The sequence below is a fragment of the Bactrocera neohumeralis genome, chromosome 6, assembly GCF_024586455.1.
Source record: "Bactrocera neohumeralis isolate Rockhampton chromosome 6, APGP_CSIRO_Bneo_wtdbg2-racon-allhic-juicebox.fasta_v2, whole genome shotgun sequence".
Taxonomy (NCBI): domain Eukaryota; kingdom Metazoa; phylum Arthropoda; class Insecta; order Diptera; family Tephritidae; genus Bactrocera; species Bactrocera neohumeralis.
The window spans coordinates 80,803,730-80,815,848 of record NC_065923.1 but is presented as its reverse complement, the minus strand read 5'-3'; the positions used below and the strand labels follow the sequence as shown (position 1 = coordinate 80,815,848).

The following is a 12,119-nucleotide window of genomic DNA, read 5'->3' as shown; positions in this document are numbered from 1 at the left end:
ACAAAATAACGATTTTATGTGAAATTTAAAATTAACGATTAATAATAACACAAATATAATAATAATTTCTACTAATATTATATGAAATAAGTATAAAAAATAAATGTAAGAGAATGCAATATAAGAAATGTATTTTTGTATGTATGTACATATAATGAAAAAAGAAAGCAAAACAAAATGCAATAAAATCTGATGATATGTATATATTCGAAATATAAATTTAAAAGTAACAAATTTACTATGATTTTCACAAAGAGTATACATATAATAATTCCTTATATATGTGCAATGTATGAAATTATTTTAACTAATCATATAACATTTTTGAAGTAAATAAAGAAAACAAATATTTTAATAAAAAAAATTGTACATATATTTTATAAGGCAATACTGATAAAATTAGATAAACAAGTTAAGTTAGAAAAGCAAAAATTAAAGAGAAAACAAACGAATACTAACAAAACATTTGTGGTAAGTAGTGAAAATAAGATCGGAAGAGTCTCACTGTATTGATATAATATGGTTATTTTCCTCTAAATTGTATAGTTTCCGATAATTTTTAGCCCTAGCTCTTGGGAAATGGCATTAACTACATTATACTATTACTATGTACAATATTTAATTGATTTCAATTTGCAATATATTAATAACACTTACAGTGCTGCCAATAATTTTTTTTAATCAAAATGCGTTACAGTGGCAAGCCTAATAAAGTATAAACACAGCTGCGTGGAAATACGAAGGCAAAACAGAAGAATAACACACAGAAAGTAGAAAACTAAGTAAAAGAAATATATTGAAAAAATTTTCTATGCCACTAGACTTCTAAAATCGTGTTAAAACGAGCAAAAATTATTAGCAAATCAATCCATTAAAAATTCTAGTTCCTCCTTTAATATTGCATACAATTTAAAAAAAGCTAGAGTTTTTCAGCCCAATCTCAAGTGCTATATGTACATGCATATGGTTTAGTGAACAAAGGCGTAATTTCGATCACCTGTGAATAAAATGAGGATTTAACCAAACGAGTGTTGTCCATAGTAAACCAAGAAAGAAGTGTTAATATTGCAATAACGTAATACGAGTATATACATCATTTTGACAATTATTATGACGCTAATTTTAAGAGCGTAAAAAAGGAACAATTGCAAATTAAAACTATAAAAAACGGAAATACCAAAGTGCATTATTCGCTAAAATAACAACTGCAACAACAATAGTGTTACGTAGTTATTACTGTGAAATATACTCATGGAAAGACTACTATAAATAGACAAATATACTGGAAACTTCTTAAACTTGCACACTTTTAATTAGTTATTAACAAAATAAAAAGCTACAATGACTATAAAGCCTATAATTTCACCAACGCAGAAACGATCGGCTTCAGATGAAAAGAAAGAAACTCATAGCCATAGCCATTCGCATACTCCACATCCACATGGAACTCATACTCATGGACTTGGCCATAATGCGGTTGAACCAATTAATAGTCACAATCAAAACAGTACTCGAAGTGCTAATACACATGCTCAATGTCGGGCTGGGCAGGTAAGAAAATAACATAATTAATTTTTTAAATACTATTTATTACATTTTCTTTTACATATGCTTTTTAATATATTGTGACAAAAAACAACTCATAATAATTTATTACATTTTTATTTATTCTTCATGAATTCAGAGCCCTCAGCGGAGAGTTGAAGTTTTCGACGACATAACCCGTCATCGCCGGAGCCCTCATAAAAGGTAGTTAAAAATAATACGCAAATTAGTTATTTTTCAGTTATGCGATTTGTTTTTATAATAGCTCACGTTCCAAGCGTCGAGATCACCATGACCACCTACATAAACGGGAACGCGTAGAAAGAGAAAAACTTTCCACAGTAAGCGTTTCAAATAACACAGGCTCCAACAAATGTAGCAGCCCGCATGTTCATAGTAATGTATCTTCAAGTACAGTTGCTGTTAACAATAGTGTTAGCACTCCTGTGGGAAAAAATGGAATGGGTACTAGTGCCAGTACACCGCAGACAGCTGAAACGGTCGAAAGTTCAGCTGATCAATTGGGTTCTGGATCAGTGGTACGTAGTTGTCAAAGTCCCAAATTATCAACATCGACTACACAAGCGGCGGCTAACTTGCTGAAAGCAGTCGAAGAAACATATTCTGGATATAATAGTGGTGACGAGCACTTGAGGCCTAAAGAAGATGCTATTACTGCCGATGAGTGGCAGGAACGCGATGAACAGTTTGCAAAATGTATGGCTGGACGTGGGTACGAGCTACGATCAGTTGAGGAAGATGGTGCTTGTTTATTTCGATCTATCTCCTTACAAATTTATGGTGATGAGGAAATGCACGACGTAGTCCGCCAGCATACGATGGATTACATTGTAAGCTGTAATTGAGTCATATTTCAAGCAAGTCATAGCAATTTTCTTTTCACTTTTAGTACAAAAATCGAGAATATTTTTCACACTTTGTCACTGAAGATATAAATAGTTACATTAAACGAAAACGGCGAAAGGATTCTCATGGTAATCATATAGAAATACAAGCTATGTCGGAAATATATAATCGTCCAGTTGAAGTATATTCATACAAGCCTAGTACGTATATATTGAATAATTTTGATTTAATTTAATAAAATATTTAAATTGACTTAGCTCCCATAAATATTTTCAATTCGGAGCAATTGAATAAGGGTTATGCACCACTGCGTCTATCCTATCAACGTGGTTCGCATTATAATGCGATTCTTGATCCATATAATGCGACTGTGGGTGTTGGTTTAGGCTTAGCTGGTCATAAGCCTGACCTTCAAACGAAAGAAGCTGTGCTCTTGAGCGAACAAATGGAAATTGAACAGGTAAAATATGTAAAATAATTCCTTTAATTTCTTCATTTAATAAATTTTTCGGCCTTTTCATGATAATAGACAATGTTTGAAGATAAACTGAAAACAACTGATTGGGAAGCTACCAATGAGGCTATAGAAGAACAAATTGCACGAGAATCTTATTTGCAGTGGTGCCGAGAAAATTTGCAGAAAAGTCGTATTAACGCTACTGCGGCATCCACATCAGCTACTGTAACATCTGCTGAAATTGCTTCAGATTCGGAAGCATCACCTTCCAAATATTCTGTTCAACACAATAATTCTAGTGATTTAAATACTAACACCAGCAACTGCAGTAACAATTCTGCACATACTGACACTGAAAAGGCGACTCATACTGACTCTACAACAAAAGCATTTGAGCGCAATTTAAGTTCAAGCGTCGATTCGACAGATACACCGCCAATTTTGGAGCATAATCGTGGCTTGTCCCCGAAATCATTAAATCTTATAGCGCACAGTGTAAATAAAAATATAACATCTCCACATTCCGTCGGTGATTGGGAATTAGATAGTGATGATACGGATATAAGTAGTACCAGCTCAATCGGAATGGGTAGTGCAGGTAATAGTACTGGGAGTATGAAGGTATTGAAAAAGCGTAGTGCTAATTTGCGGACTGGTGCGAAAAAACGACGTCGTGAACCGGTGGTCGTGGCAAAAGGAAAGGGGTAAGGATTTTTCGAACTGCTAATTTTAATTCAATCGGTATCCAAAGCGTTGGTTTAAAATATTAACTTTTTGTAGTGTTGCGGCCTCTACTCGTGGGATAGGAAAAAGTCCGAAATATGAAAGTGAGGGGGATCCACCTAAGATGCCAATAAAGTCGCGATCACATACTCCAGAGGGTGAGCAGCAGCCTTGCACATCAAAGCAATCGTGCACTACAACTCCTGAAAAGGATTTTCTGAATGCACGTGATAATTTATTAGATATGCTATCGGCATCTACTTCAAAATGTACCTTACCTTTGTCAAAAACTTCAACAGAGAGCTCAAATCAATCTGTCGACAATCAAGAATCTTCGAACTTTTATCAAGAACTTTTGGAAGCTTCGTATGCAGCAGATGGTTAGTAAAGTAATTTAATTCTTAAAGGTTTAAAAAAAGCTTAGTGCTTTTTTGCTTTAGCAGGTTTTGGCCAGTTAAGCGAATCAGAAATGCTACAACGTGCTATACAATTATCCACTCAAGAGTACATCGATGATCAAAAAAGGAAGTATTTGTTTGGGCCATAAGTTTAAGTTACTTAATAAACGCAAGCATTTTTTTCTGTAGCGTGTACAATTTAGAATTGAACAATAAAAATAAAAACAGTGTTATTACTTGGTGAATTTAGTTAAAATGAAGAATTGTTAATGCAAGATAAAATATGTATAATACAAATTATGAATGCTTAAAGGAATTATTGTAATCATTCTTAACTAATAAATTTGTATGAATATACCCTTTGAATATACTATTATCATGCGAAAATATTAAATACTAACATTAAACAGAAAGAAAAATAATTGAAATGAAATAATAATAATAAATATTTACTTAATTACTAACGTGAAAATAAGATACACTCAAGTTCGGCAACCGCTACTTTGAGAGATATTTTTTAAACATATTTTCAAAGATTTTTACTGGACACAGTGCATTACATTGATTGCGGGTGCAATCCCCTGTTTATTTAACAATTACTGCGAAAATAATATTAGAATTAGTGTTTCATGAATTCTAATTTATACTCTATACCTACATTACAAATTCTATATGCATAGGAGATTTAGCGTCACTAATTTAAAAGATGTATTACATGTAATATCATGTGTTTTGATAACCATATCTTTGAATATTGTGTACATACAGTCAATGAATTCACTTTATTATAAGCAGTAGTTTGTTAACATTAATAAATCGAAAAATTTGTTAATTTAGAATTATAATTGAAAATGCAGTATAATTGAGTATTCTACGTTTGTTATTGTAACGAATTCGTGATGCTGGACTGTTGGAGTCTTGGTTATTGCTAATATCAAAGCCATGGATGTTCGAAAATCCTGATACTAGATAGTTATATAGGGGCTTATCTACTTCAGACACAAAGATACACTCTTATGAGTACAACACGCTCTCTCACACATCGAAATAACTCACATATTGGTCGATATATGCGGTACAAAGTTACCCGGAAGTTCGAAAGTCTGTACATTAGGTATATGGGGCTAAGGGAAGTATTGGCCCGGTTCAATCCATTTTTGACATACAGACATACCGTTGGCAGAGAGGCATACAAAGATATTCACTGTTAAAAATAACTACGGCATCTGTTGGCAGTTAGAAGGATCTTGATTGAAACCGTGGCAACTAAATCCTTTATATCATATAATCATATATGCACATATGTATGCATAGGTGTGTATATATATTCAAGATAAAAATGTAGCTTTAATTTAAAATAAATGTGCAATAACTTGCCACTAAAAGGCACATTTCTGCATAAATATACCATAAAATAATTATTTTAATATTTTATAAGCACTTACCGCACTTTATTTAGCTTCGTTTCGCATTTCTGCAATAAATTGATACACTTCCGTACTCTAAACTCGTTTCCATACTTCTAATACCTTTTTTCCATTAACATAACATTTTATGTATGACCACTGGCAGAGCTCTGCCTGCCCCGACGCTCGGCACTCAGCTTTTGCACTCACGAATTTTCAATTTTACAACACAAATAACAACGCCCGATTACTTTTTTGACATTACACCGATTAAATTGACGAACTTCAACCTAATTCTACTAAAAACTCCTTAATTGCAGCTTTAATTCTTAAACTAATTTCACTTTTCACCGAGCTGCTGCATAAGTCACTTACACGAACGCGATATAAGGAAACGTATGATCGAAATGGCGGCGGAAATTAAGAATGACCAATGCTATTCAAGATTCTAAACTACAGGGTTCACAAATACACACATAAGTGGATATCATGATCATAAACGTGACCAACAGATGGCGCACATACTACCTTTTGAAATTATCTAACGCACGGATGTTATTATCAGGGAACTTAATTTTCTGCATTCAAAATTGGATAATATTTCCCTAACAAAAATGATTTTTAATTATCTAATAACTATTTTGTGTGTAGTGTCATCTGCTGACAACAGTCTGACTATTGAAGAGTATTTACGGCACTCAGCTTTTGCACTCACGAATTTTCAATTTTACAACACAAATAACAACGCCCGATTACTTTTTTGACATTACACCGATTAAATTGACGAACTTCAACCTAATTCTACTAAAAACTCCTTAATTGCAGCTTTAATTCTTAAACTAATTTCACTTTTCACCGAGCTGCTGCATAAGTCACTTACACGAACGCGATATAAGGAAACGTATGATCGAAATGGCGGCGGAAATTAAGAATGACCAATGCTATTCAAGATTCTAAACTACAGGGTTCACAAATACACACATAAGTGGATATCATGATCATAAACGTGACCAACAGATGGCGCACATACTACCTTTTGAAATTATCTAACGCACGGATGTTATTATCAGGGAACTTAATTTTCTGCATTCAAAATTGGATAATATTTCCCTAACAAAAATGATTTTTAATTATCTAATAACTATTTTGTGTGTAGTGTCATCTGCTGACAACAGTCTGACTATTGAAGAGTATTTAGCCAATATACAGGAAAAATCAGAAGTGTAATTGCTGTTAGTTTAATAAAATCTAAATAACAAGCCAATCGTACGAAAACAATTTGAAATTATATTTATTTTACATATCTATGTTTTTAGAAGTACTTTGAAAACCTATGACACCCTGTGCTAGTTACTGAAGCGGTTTAGTGTCTGCAGAGCTTTTTAAAAGCACGAATATCATTCGTCGTTCTTAATTTCCGCCGCCATTTTAAACATACATTTCCTAGATTCTCGCTGGCGTCGGTGCAATTTGCAGCAGCTGGGTGAAAAGTGCAATTATTTTAGGTATTAAAGTTGCAATTTATAGTGTTTTTAGTGAAGTTAGGTAGTAGTTCGGGATTTTAATCGTTTAACAGTGAAAAATGTGATCGGCCGTTATTAGTTGTGTATTATATGTGCTTATAGTGATTTGTGGCAGTAGGAGCAAGCGACACACTGCCAGATGGAGTATATCAAATGGGTTTCAGATGTGGGTAGGTGCACCTATGTATGTACGTACATAAAAAGAGAACAAAGTGCGCTTTAGAGCATTAAGTGAGGTAAGTCCTGTTGAAAATTATTAAAGTTAAAAATTATATTAAAATACGGCGTAGGCCCTGCTCTACGCAATTGTGTGTACCTGTGCGTGAATGTGAATACATTTCCATAGCACATATGCAGAGAACGTCTAGACGTCTATGATAGACGTTCTCTGCCTTCTCTATGATAGACGTTCTCTGGTATAAAGCTAACAAAAAAGTTCAGTGGCCACTGCATCGCTGTAAGATCCTACTAGCAGCCAATAGATTCTCAAGAGCGAATATCATCAGTTGCCACCGCCTATTTCCGCCGCCATGGTTTATAGTTCCTTTTAGCTAAGCGTCCGCGTAGATAGAAATAGCCTTAGCGCTTGTACATTTTTAAAGCTGCGCAGTCACGTTATAGCTATTACTATCGCTGTTGAGTAACATTTTCTGATAGACTCTAAAAAAGGGCTAAGTTAAACCGTGCACGGTGCAACCGAACATTTCATATTTTGTAACTTGCAGGAATCACATCCAGGGAAATATTTTGGCACACGCTCTCTCATTTTCATTGAGATATTTCACATATTGACCAATATATACGGCACAAAGTCACCCGGAAGCTCGAAAATCTTTATATTAGGTACATATATGTATATACATATGTATCTATATATATGTATATGGGGACTAAAAGAAGTATTGGTCCGATTCAACCCATTTTTCACCACTATTTTCGATCAGAAGTCAACTATAGGTACAAGATATCTCAATTTTTACCGAAGTTACCACTACCACGGACAGACGGACGGACAGACAATCATCCGGATTTAAACTTTTCTCGTCATCCTTATCATTTATATGTACATATATATGTACATACATACATATATAACCCTATACGTATATCTATCTCACTTAGTTTTAGGTGATTCATACAACCGTTAGGTGAATAAAACTATTATACTATGTAGCAACAAGTTGCAATAGTATAAAAACCTCTAAAATATCTTCACTGCACGGAAAAGAGAGATATGGGATCAGCTCATACCATATGCGAGCAAGTAAATAACTGCACCAATGTTGCGATATTGTTGTTTTTCTGCAGATACTCAGCTGTTACTTACACTGGAACATTTTTGCGTCTATACTGCTGCAGAGATTGAGACTCGCACCATTACCATATTTAGCGATGACCAATAACCGTTTGTTTTGACTCGCATGACTCTAACCACCTTTTTCAATAAATCCTCCTGATTTAACGACTCTCTCTCAATAGTTCGACCCCTTCGAAACAGTACCGTTAAATGACTTCGATGGCAGCTAACCCGAACCTTACTAACCAAGCGGGGAGCCCAATATTAAATGGGCATAGAAGGAATCCACCGTGATTGTAATACAAAGTCATTTGTATAAATGTATGCCTTATCGGTCTCAATGTTATCAGTTATAAAATCTCGCAGAATTAATTGAACACACCACAATCTCTGTTGCCATCTTTATTAATTAGAATTTTTTACTTCAGTAAATTCTATGAAAATGAAACGTAAATTAAAATGGCATGTGTATTTTATCACCAACAAAAAGAGTATGCATAAACTTCCCCAAATTTAAAAAAAAATAACTGGTGACTTTTCGGTTAATTAGAAACCAATACTAGTCAAGCAGTTGAAACTGAGTACGTGTTTGACTTTCGGGGGTTAAAAATTCACAAACGTGGTTTCTTTATAGTTATTGTCTCTGCCTGTGTACAATCATTTACTTATTGGAAGTTTATACCTATTAAATTCATTATATCAGGTACATTATATGAGAGTTTAAGGATCGAAATCATTGTACTGGGCATATGCGAGGGATAAGGTAAGTCTGTACCATCGTACAGTCTTATCACGCTATGCTTAATAAAACGCATTGACACATACATACATATATTAATCGACCATTCCCTCCACATTTTAACTTAAAATAATTTAGGAACATTCTTAGAGTCCCAAAGAAAGTACGTACCAAGAGATGAAGAGATAGAAATGTTGACCACTTTCAAGGACAGACTGTCATCTGAAAATCAATTTCGTCTCCATATCTATTTCGATTAATTTTAGGCCTTAAAATACCTGTGCAAACTCGACACTAAATATCATGATGCTTTAGTTAAAGAATTTTGGCGGAGGAGATGTGAGATACTATTCAGTAGTAACTTTCTAAAATATAACTATATTTTTTTTTTTGTTAAATACATTTTATTTGCAATCTTGTTTAGTAAATAATAAGCAAATTTGATAACAAAACCATAATTTGACTTATATTTTTGGTCTCCAATGAGATCAAAAATAATATACAATATAACAATATGTTCTAAAACAAATGTTTATATAAAAATTTTAATTATACATTTAATTTCGTAGTAGCATATATAATTAAACATTTACTTAATTCCTAAATGGGAGATCTAGAACATGTTGTCTTTTAAGTCTAATAGTTTCATTACTATCATCTAATAACATGACTGCCAAAGGATTGTCATGATAACTTATCCTGTGCAAATATGCTGAGCTAAATCTTTTAATTTCATCTTAAACAAAAGGTATATTCAGATCTGAATGAATGGCTTTATGAACCAAGGCGCGTTTGTAATTAATCTTAGAGTTTTCGATTGGTATCTTTGTAGAATTTCAATATTTGAATTACAAGCAGTGCCCCAAAGTTGCACACCGTATGTCCATATAGGTTTTAGTTTAGATTTATATAATAGTAATTTATTTTTAAGATATAACTGCGATGTATGCCCAAGTAGCCAATAAAGTTGTTTGGTTTTTATTTTTAATTGTTCATTTTTGGCTTGTATGTGCTGTTTCCAAGTTAATCGTTTGTCCAAGTGCATGCCGAGGTATTTAACGCTATCACTTTTAGGAATAGTATTACCATTTAAAAGCAAAGGAGGGCAGTCGCTTCGCCTTAATGTAAATGAAACGTGTACAGATTTACTCACGTTTGCTTTCATTTTCCAGCAATCGAACCAAGTCTGAATCTTGTTCAATTCTCTTTGCACTAAATTATTATATAACTACATGTATATGTAGGGAAATTATTTCAAAATTTAATGATAAATAATTTTCAACATAAGTTTACTATATGTTAATATTTTCAGCATTAACCTAAATCTTTCCAAATTGATTTCGCCATTAATGATAAGATAGTCTTAATTATTGCACTTATTGTACACTGTATGTACACACACCCATTTATATATGAATATCAAACCCTTACTGTGAAAATAATATAATCGACTAAAATAATTTTTCCATAGTTACAGTAAATAATTCGCAGATTTATTTAATTTTTCCGATATTCGCCAGGTTATTTCAAATCACAGCCGTTCGCTTAGTGTTCTTGATTACGGTCTTATTAAAATAAATTCTAAAAAAGATTTTAAGTCGTTTACATTATTTTCAAAGTTAAGGTTAGGCATACATTTGTACAATTATACTTGAAAATATTTTCAACTGAAAATTAAAGTAAATTTAAGAAGGTATGCAGTCCATAATTCTCTTGAAAAGATATCCATCTGCACTTACCAAAAGGGCATTACATTTTTTCATATATATAAGAGTATGTCTCATTCAACAGGAAATGTGGTTAAAAACTGTATACTTATATTTATTGAAAGGGTGGTGATTTTTAAAAGCTTGATATGCACCTGAAACTTCTTTAATTGTTTCTATACTCTGAGCAATTACATAGATTAATATTTATTACGTAGTAACTTATTGACAAAGTAATCAGTCTACAAAGATTTCTGGGTTGCTTAACATCTTCGGAACACAATTAAGGACAATAGAAATGCGAAACGGTATGAACAACGGTTTATTTTTATCGACACCTCAGGATTTGACTATAAAATTAAATTTATATTTATAGTAATATTTGGAGTTTTATTGTGTGCCTTATATGTCAATGGAAACAATGTAATAGATGCTCTTCGCCAACCTCATGCGATATCATTAATTCAAGAATTAAGTGGTCCAGCTACTGGACCGTCAGGTTCTACATGCAATGACAAAGGAGTATGTGAAAATCAGCTTGATGGCGCCATGTTTCCTGATTCTGGATCAAATGGTTACATAGTGTGTCAGTGCGAATGTGGAATGGCAATGCCTTGCCCTTCTGGCTTAGTTTTTAATCCTGTGATAAATGTTTGCGATTGGCCTCTAGATAGCACAGATGCGCCGGGAACTTCTAGCTCACCAACAGATATAACCACAAAAGGTACAATATCAACATCATCATTAAGTTCGTCATCTTCAACACCATCGTCAACAACCTCTGATATAACCACTGAGGGTACAACATCACCGCCATCAAGTTCGTCGTCTTCAACCCCATCGGCCACAACTTCTGATATAACCACTGAGGGTACAACATCAACGCCATTAAGTTCGTCGTCTTCAATCCCATCGTCAGCAACCTCTGATATAACCACTGAGTGTACAACATCAACGCCATCAAGTTCGTCGCCTTTAACCCCATCGTCCACAACTTCTGATATAACCACTGAAGGTACAACATCAACGCCATCAAGTTCGTCGTCTTCAACTCCATCGTCAACTAATTCTGATATAACCACTGAATCCACATCTACCACATTAAGTGGCCCAGCGACTGGGCCATCTGGTACTACATGCAACAATAAAGGAGTATGTGAAAATCAGCTTGATGGCGCCATGTTTCCTGATTCTGGATCAAATGGTTACATAGTGTGTCAGTGCGAATGTGGAATAGCAATGCCTTGCCCTGCTGGCTTAGTTTTTAATCCTGTGATAAATGTTTGCGATTGGCCAAATTCTACCTAATTTTCCTCTGCTGCAACTCTTTTTTATTACATGTTAAACAATATATTGCAGCATTACAGAACGATGATTATATTAAGAGATTAAGGATATAAATCTGATATTGCCCAACATTTTATTAAACAGAATTTATTTAAAAATGACTAATAATTT

The 12,119-nt window shown here is 33.6% G+C and overlaps 2 protein-coding genes across 3 annotated transcripts; both read left to right on the top strand.

Moving 5' to 3' along the window:
* The first annotated feature begins 742 nt into the window (after window positions 1-742).
* Window positions 743-4,360, top strand: LOC126761588 (uncharacterized). Of its 2 annotated transcripts, none has more exons than XM_050477898.1 (8): window positions 743-1,551; window positions 1,685-1,749; window positions 1,811-2,396; window positions 2,456-2,612; window positions 2,670-2,872; window positions 2,942-3,573; window positions 3,650-3,972; window positions 4,036-4,360. In XM_050477898.1, exons 1-8 carry the CDS (start codon window positions 1,342-1,344, stop codon window positions 4,137-4,139), a joined length of 2,280 nt encoding a protein of 759 aa, XP_050333855.1. In that variant the 5' UTR covers window positions 743-1,341; the 3' UTR covers window positions 4,140-4,360. The 2 variants fall into 2 exon arrangements, with proteins under 2 accessions (XP_050333855.1, XP_050333854.1); XM_050477897.1 differs by having other exon boundaries at window positions 4,033-4,360.
* A 6,599-nt stretch (window positions 4,361-10,959) lies between these two features.
* On the top strand, window positions 10,960-12,042 carry LOC126762158 (putative protein TPRXL). The gene is made up of 2 exons (XM_050478701.1): window positions 10,960-10,969; window positions 11,038-12,042. The coding sequence occupies exons 1-2, from the start codon at window positions 10,960-10,962 to the stop codon at window positions 11,967-11,969; spliced, it is 942 nt and encodes a 313-aa protein (XP_050334658.1). The 3' UTR covers window positions 11,970-12,042.
* The last annotated feature ends 77 nt before the right edge of the window (window positions 12,043-12,119 follow it).

Coding starts and splice junctions, on each gene's coding strand:
- LOC126761588 (XM_050477897.1), top strand. CDS start 1,342: ATGACTATAAAGCCTATAATTTCACCAACGCAGAAACGATCGGCTTCA. Junction 2,613..2,669: donor AGTATATTCATACAAGCCTA/GTACGTATATAT, acceptor AAATTGACTTAG/CTCCCATAAATATTTTCAAT. Junction 3,574..3,649: donor GTCGTGGCAAAAGGAAAGGG/GTAAGGATTTTT, acceptor AACTTTTTGTAG/TGTTGCGGCCTCTACTCGTG.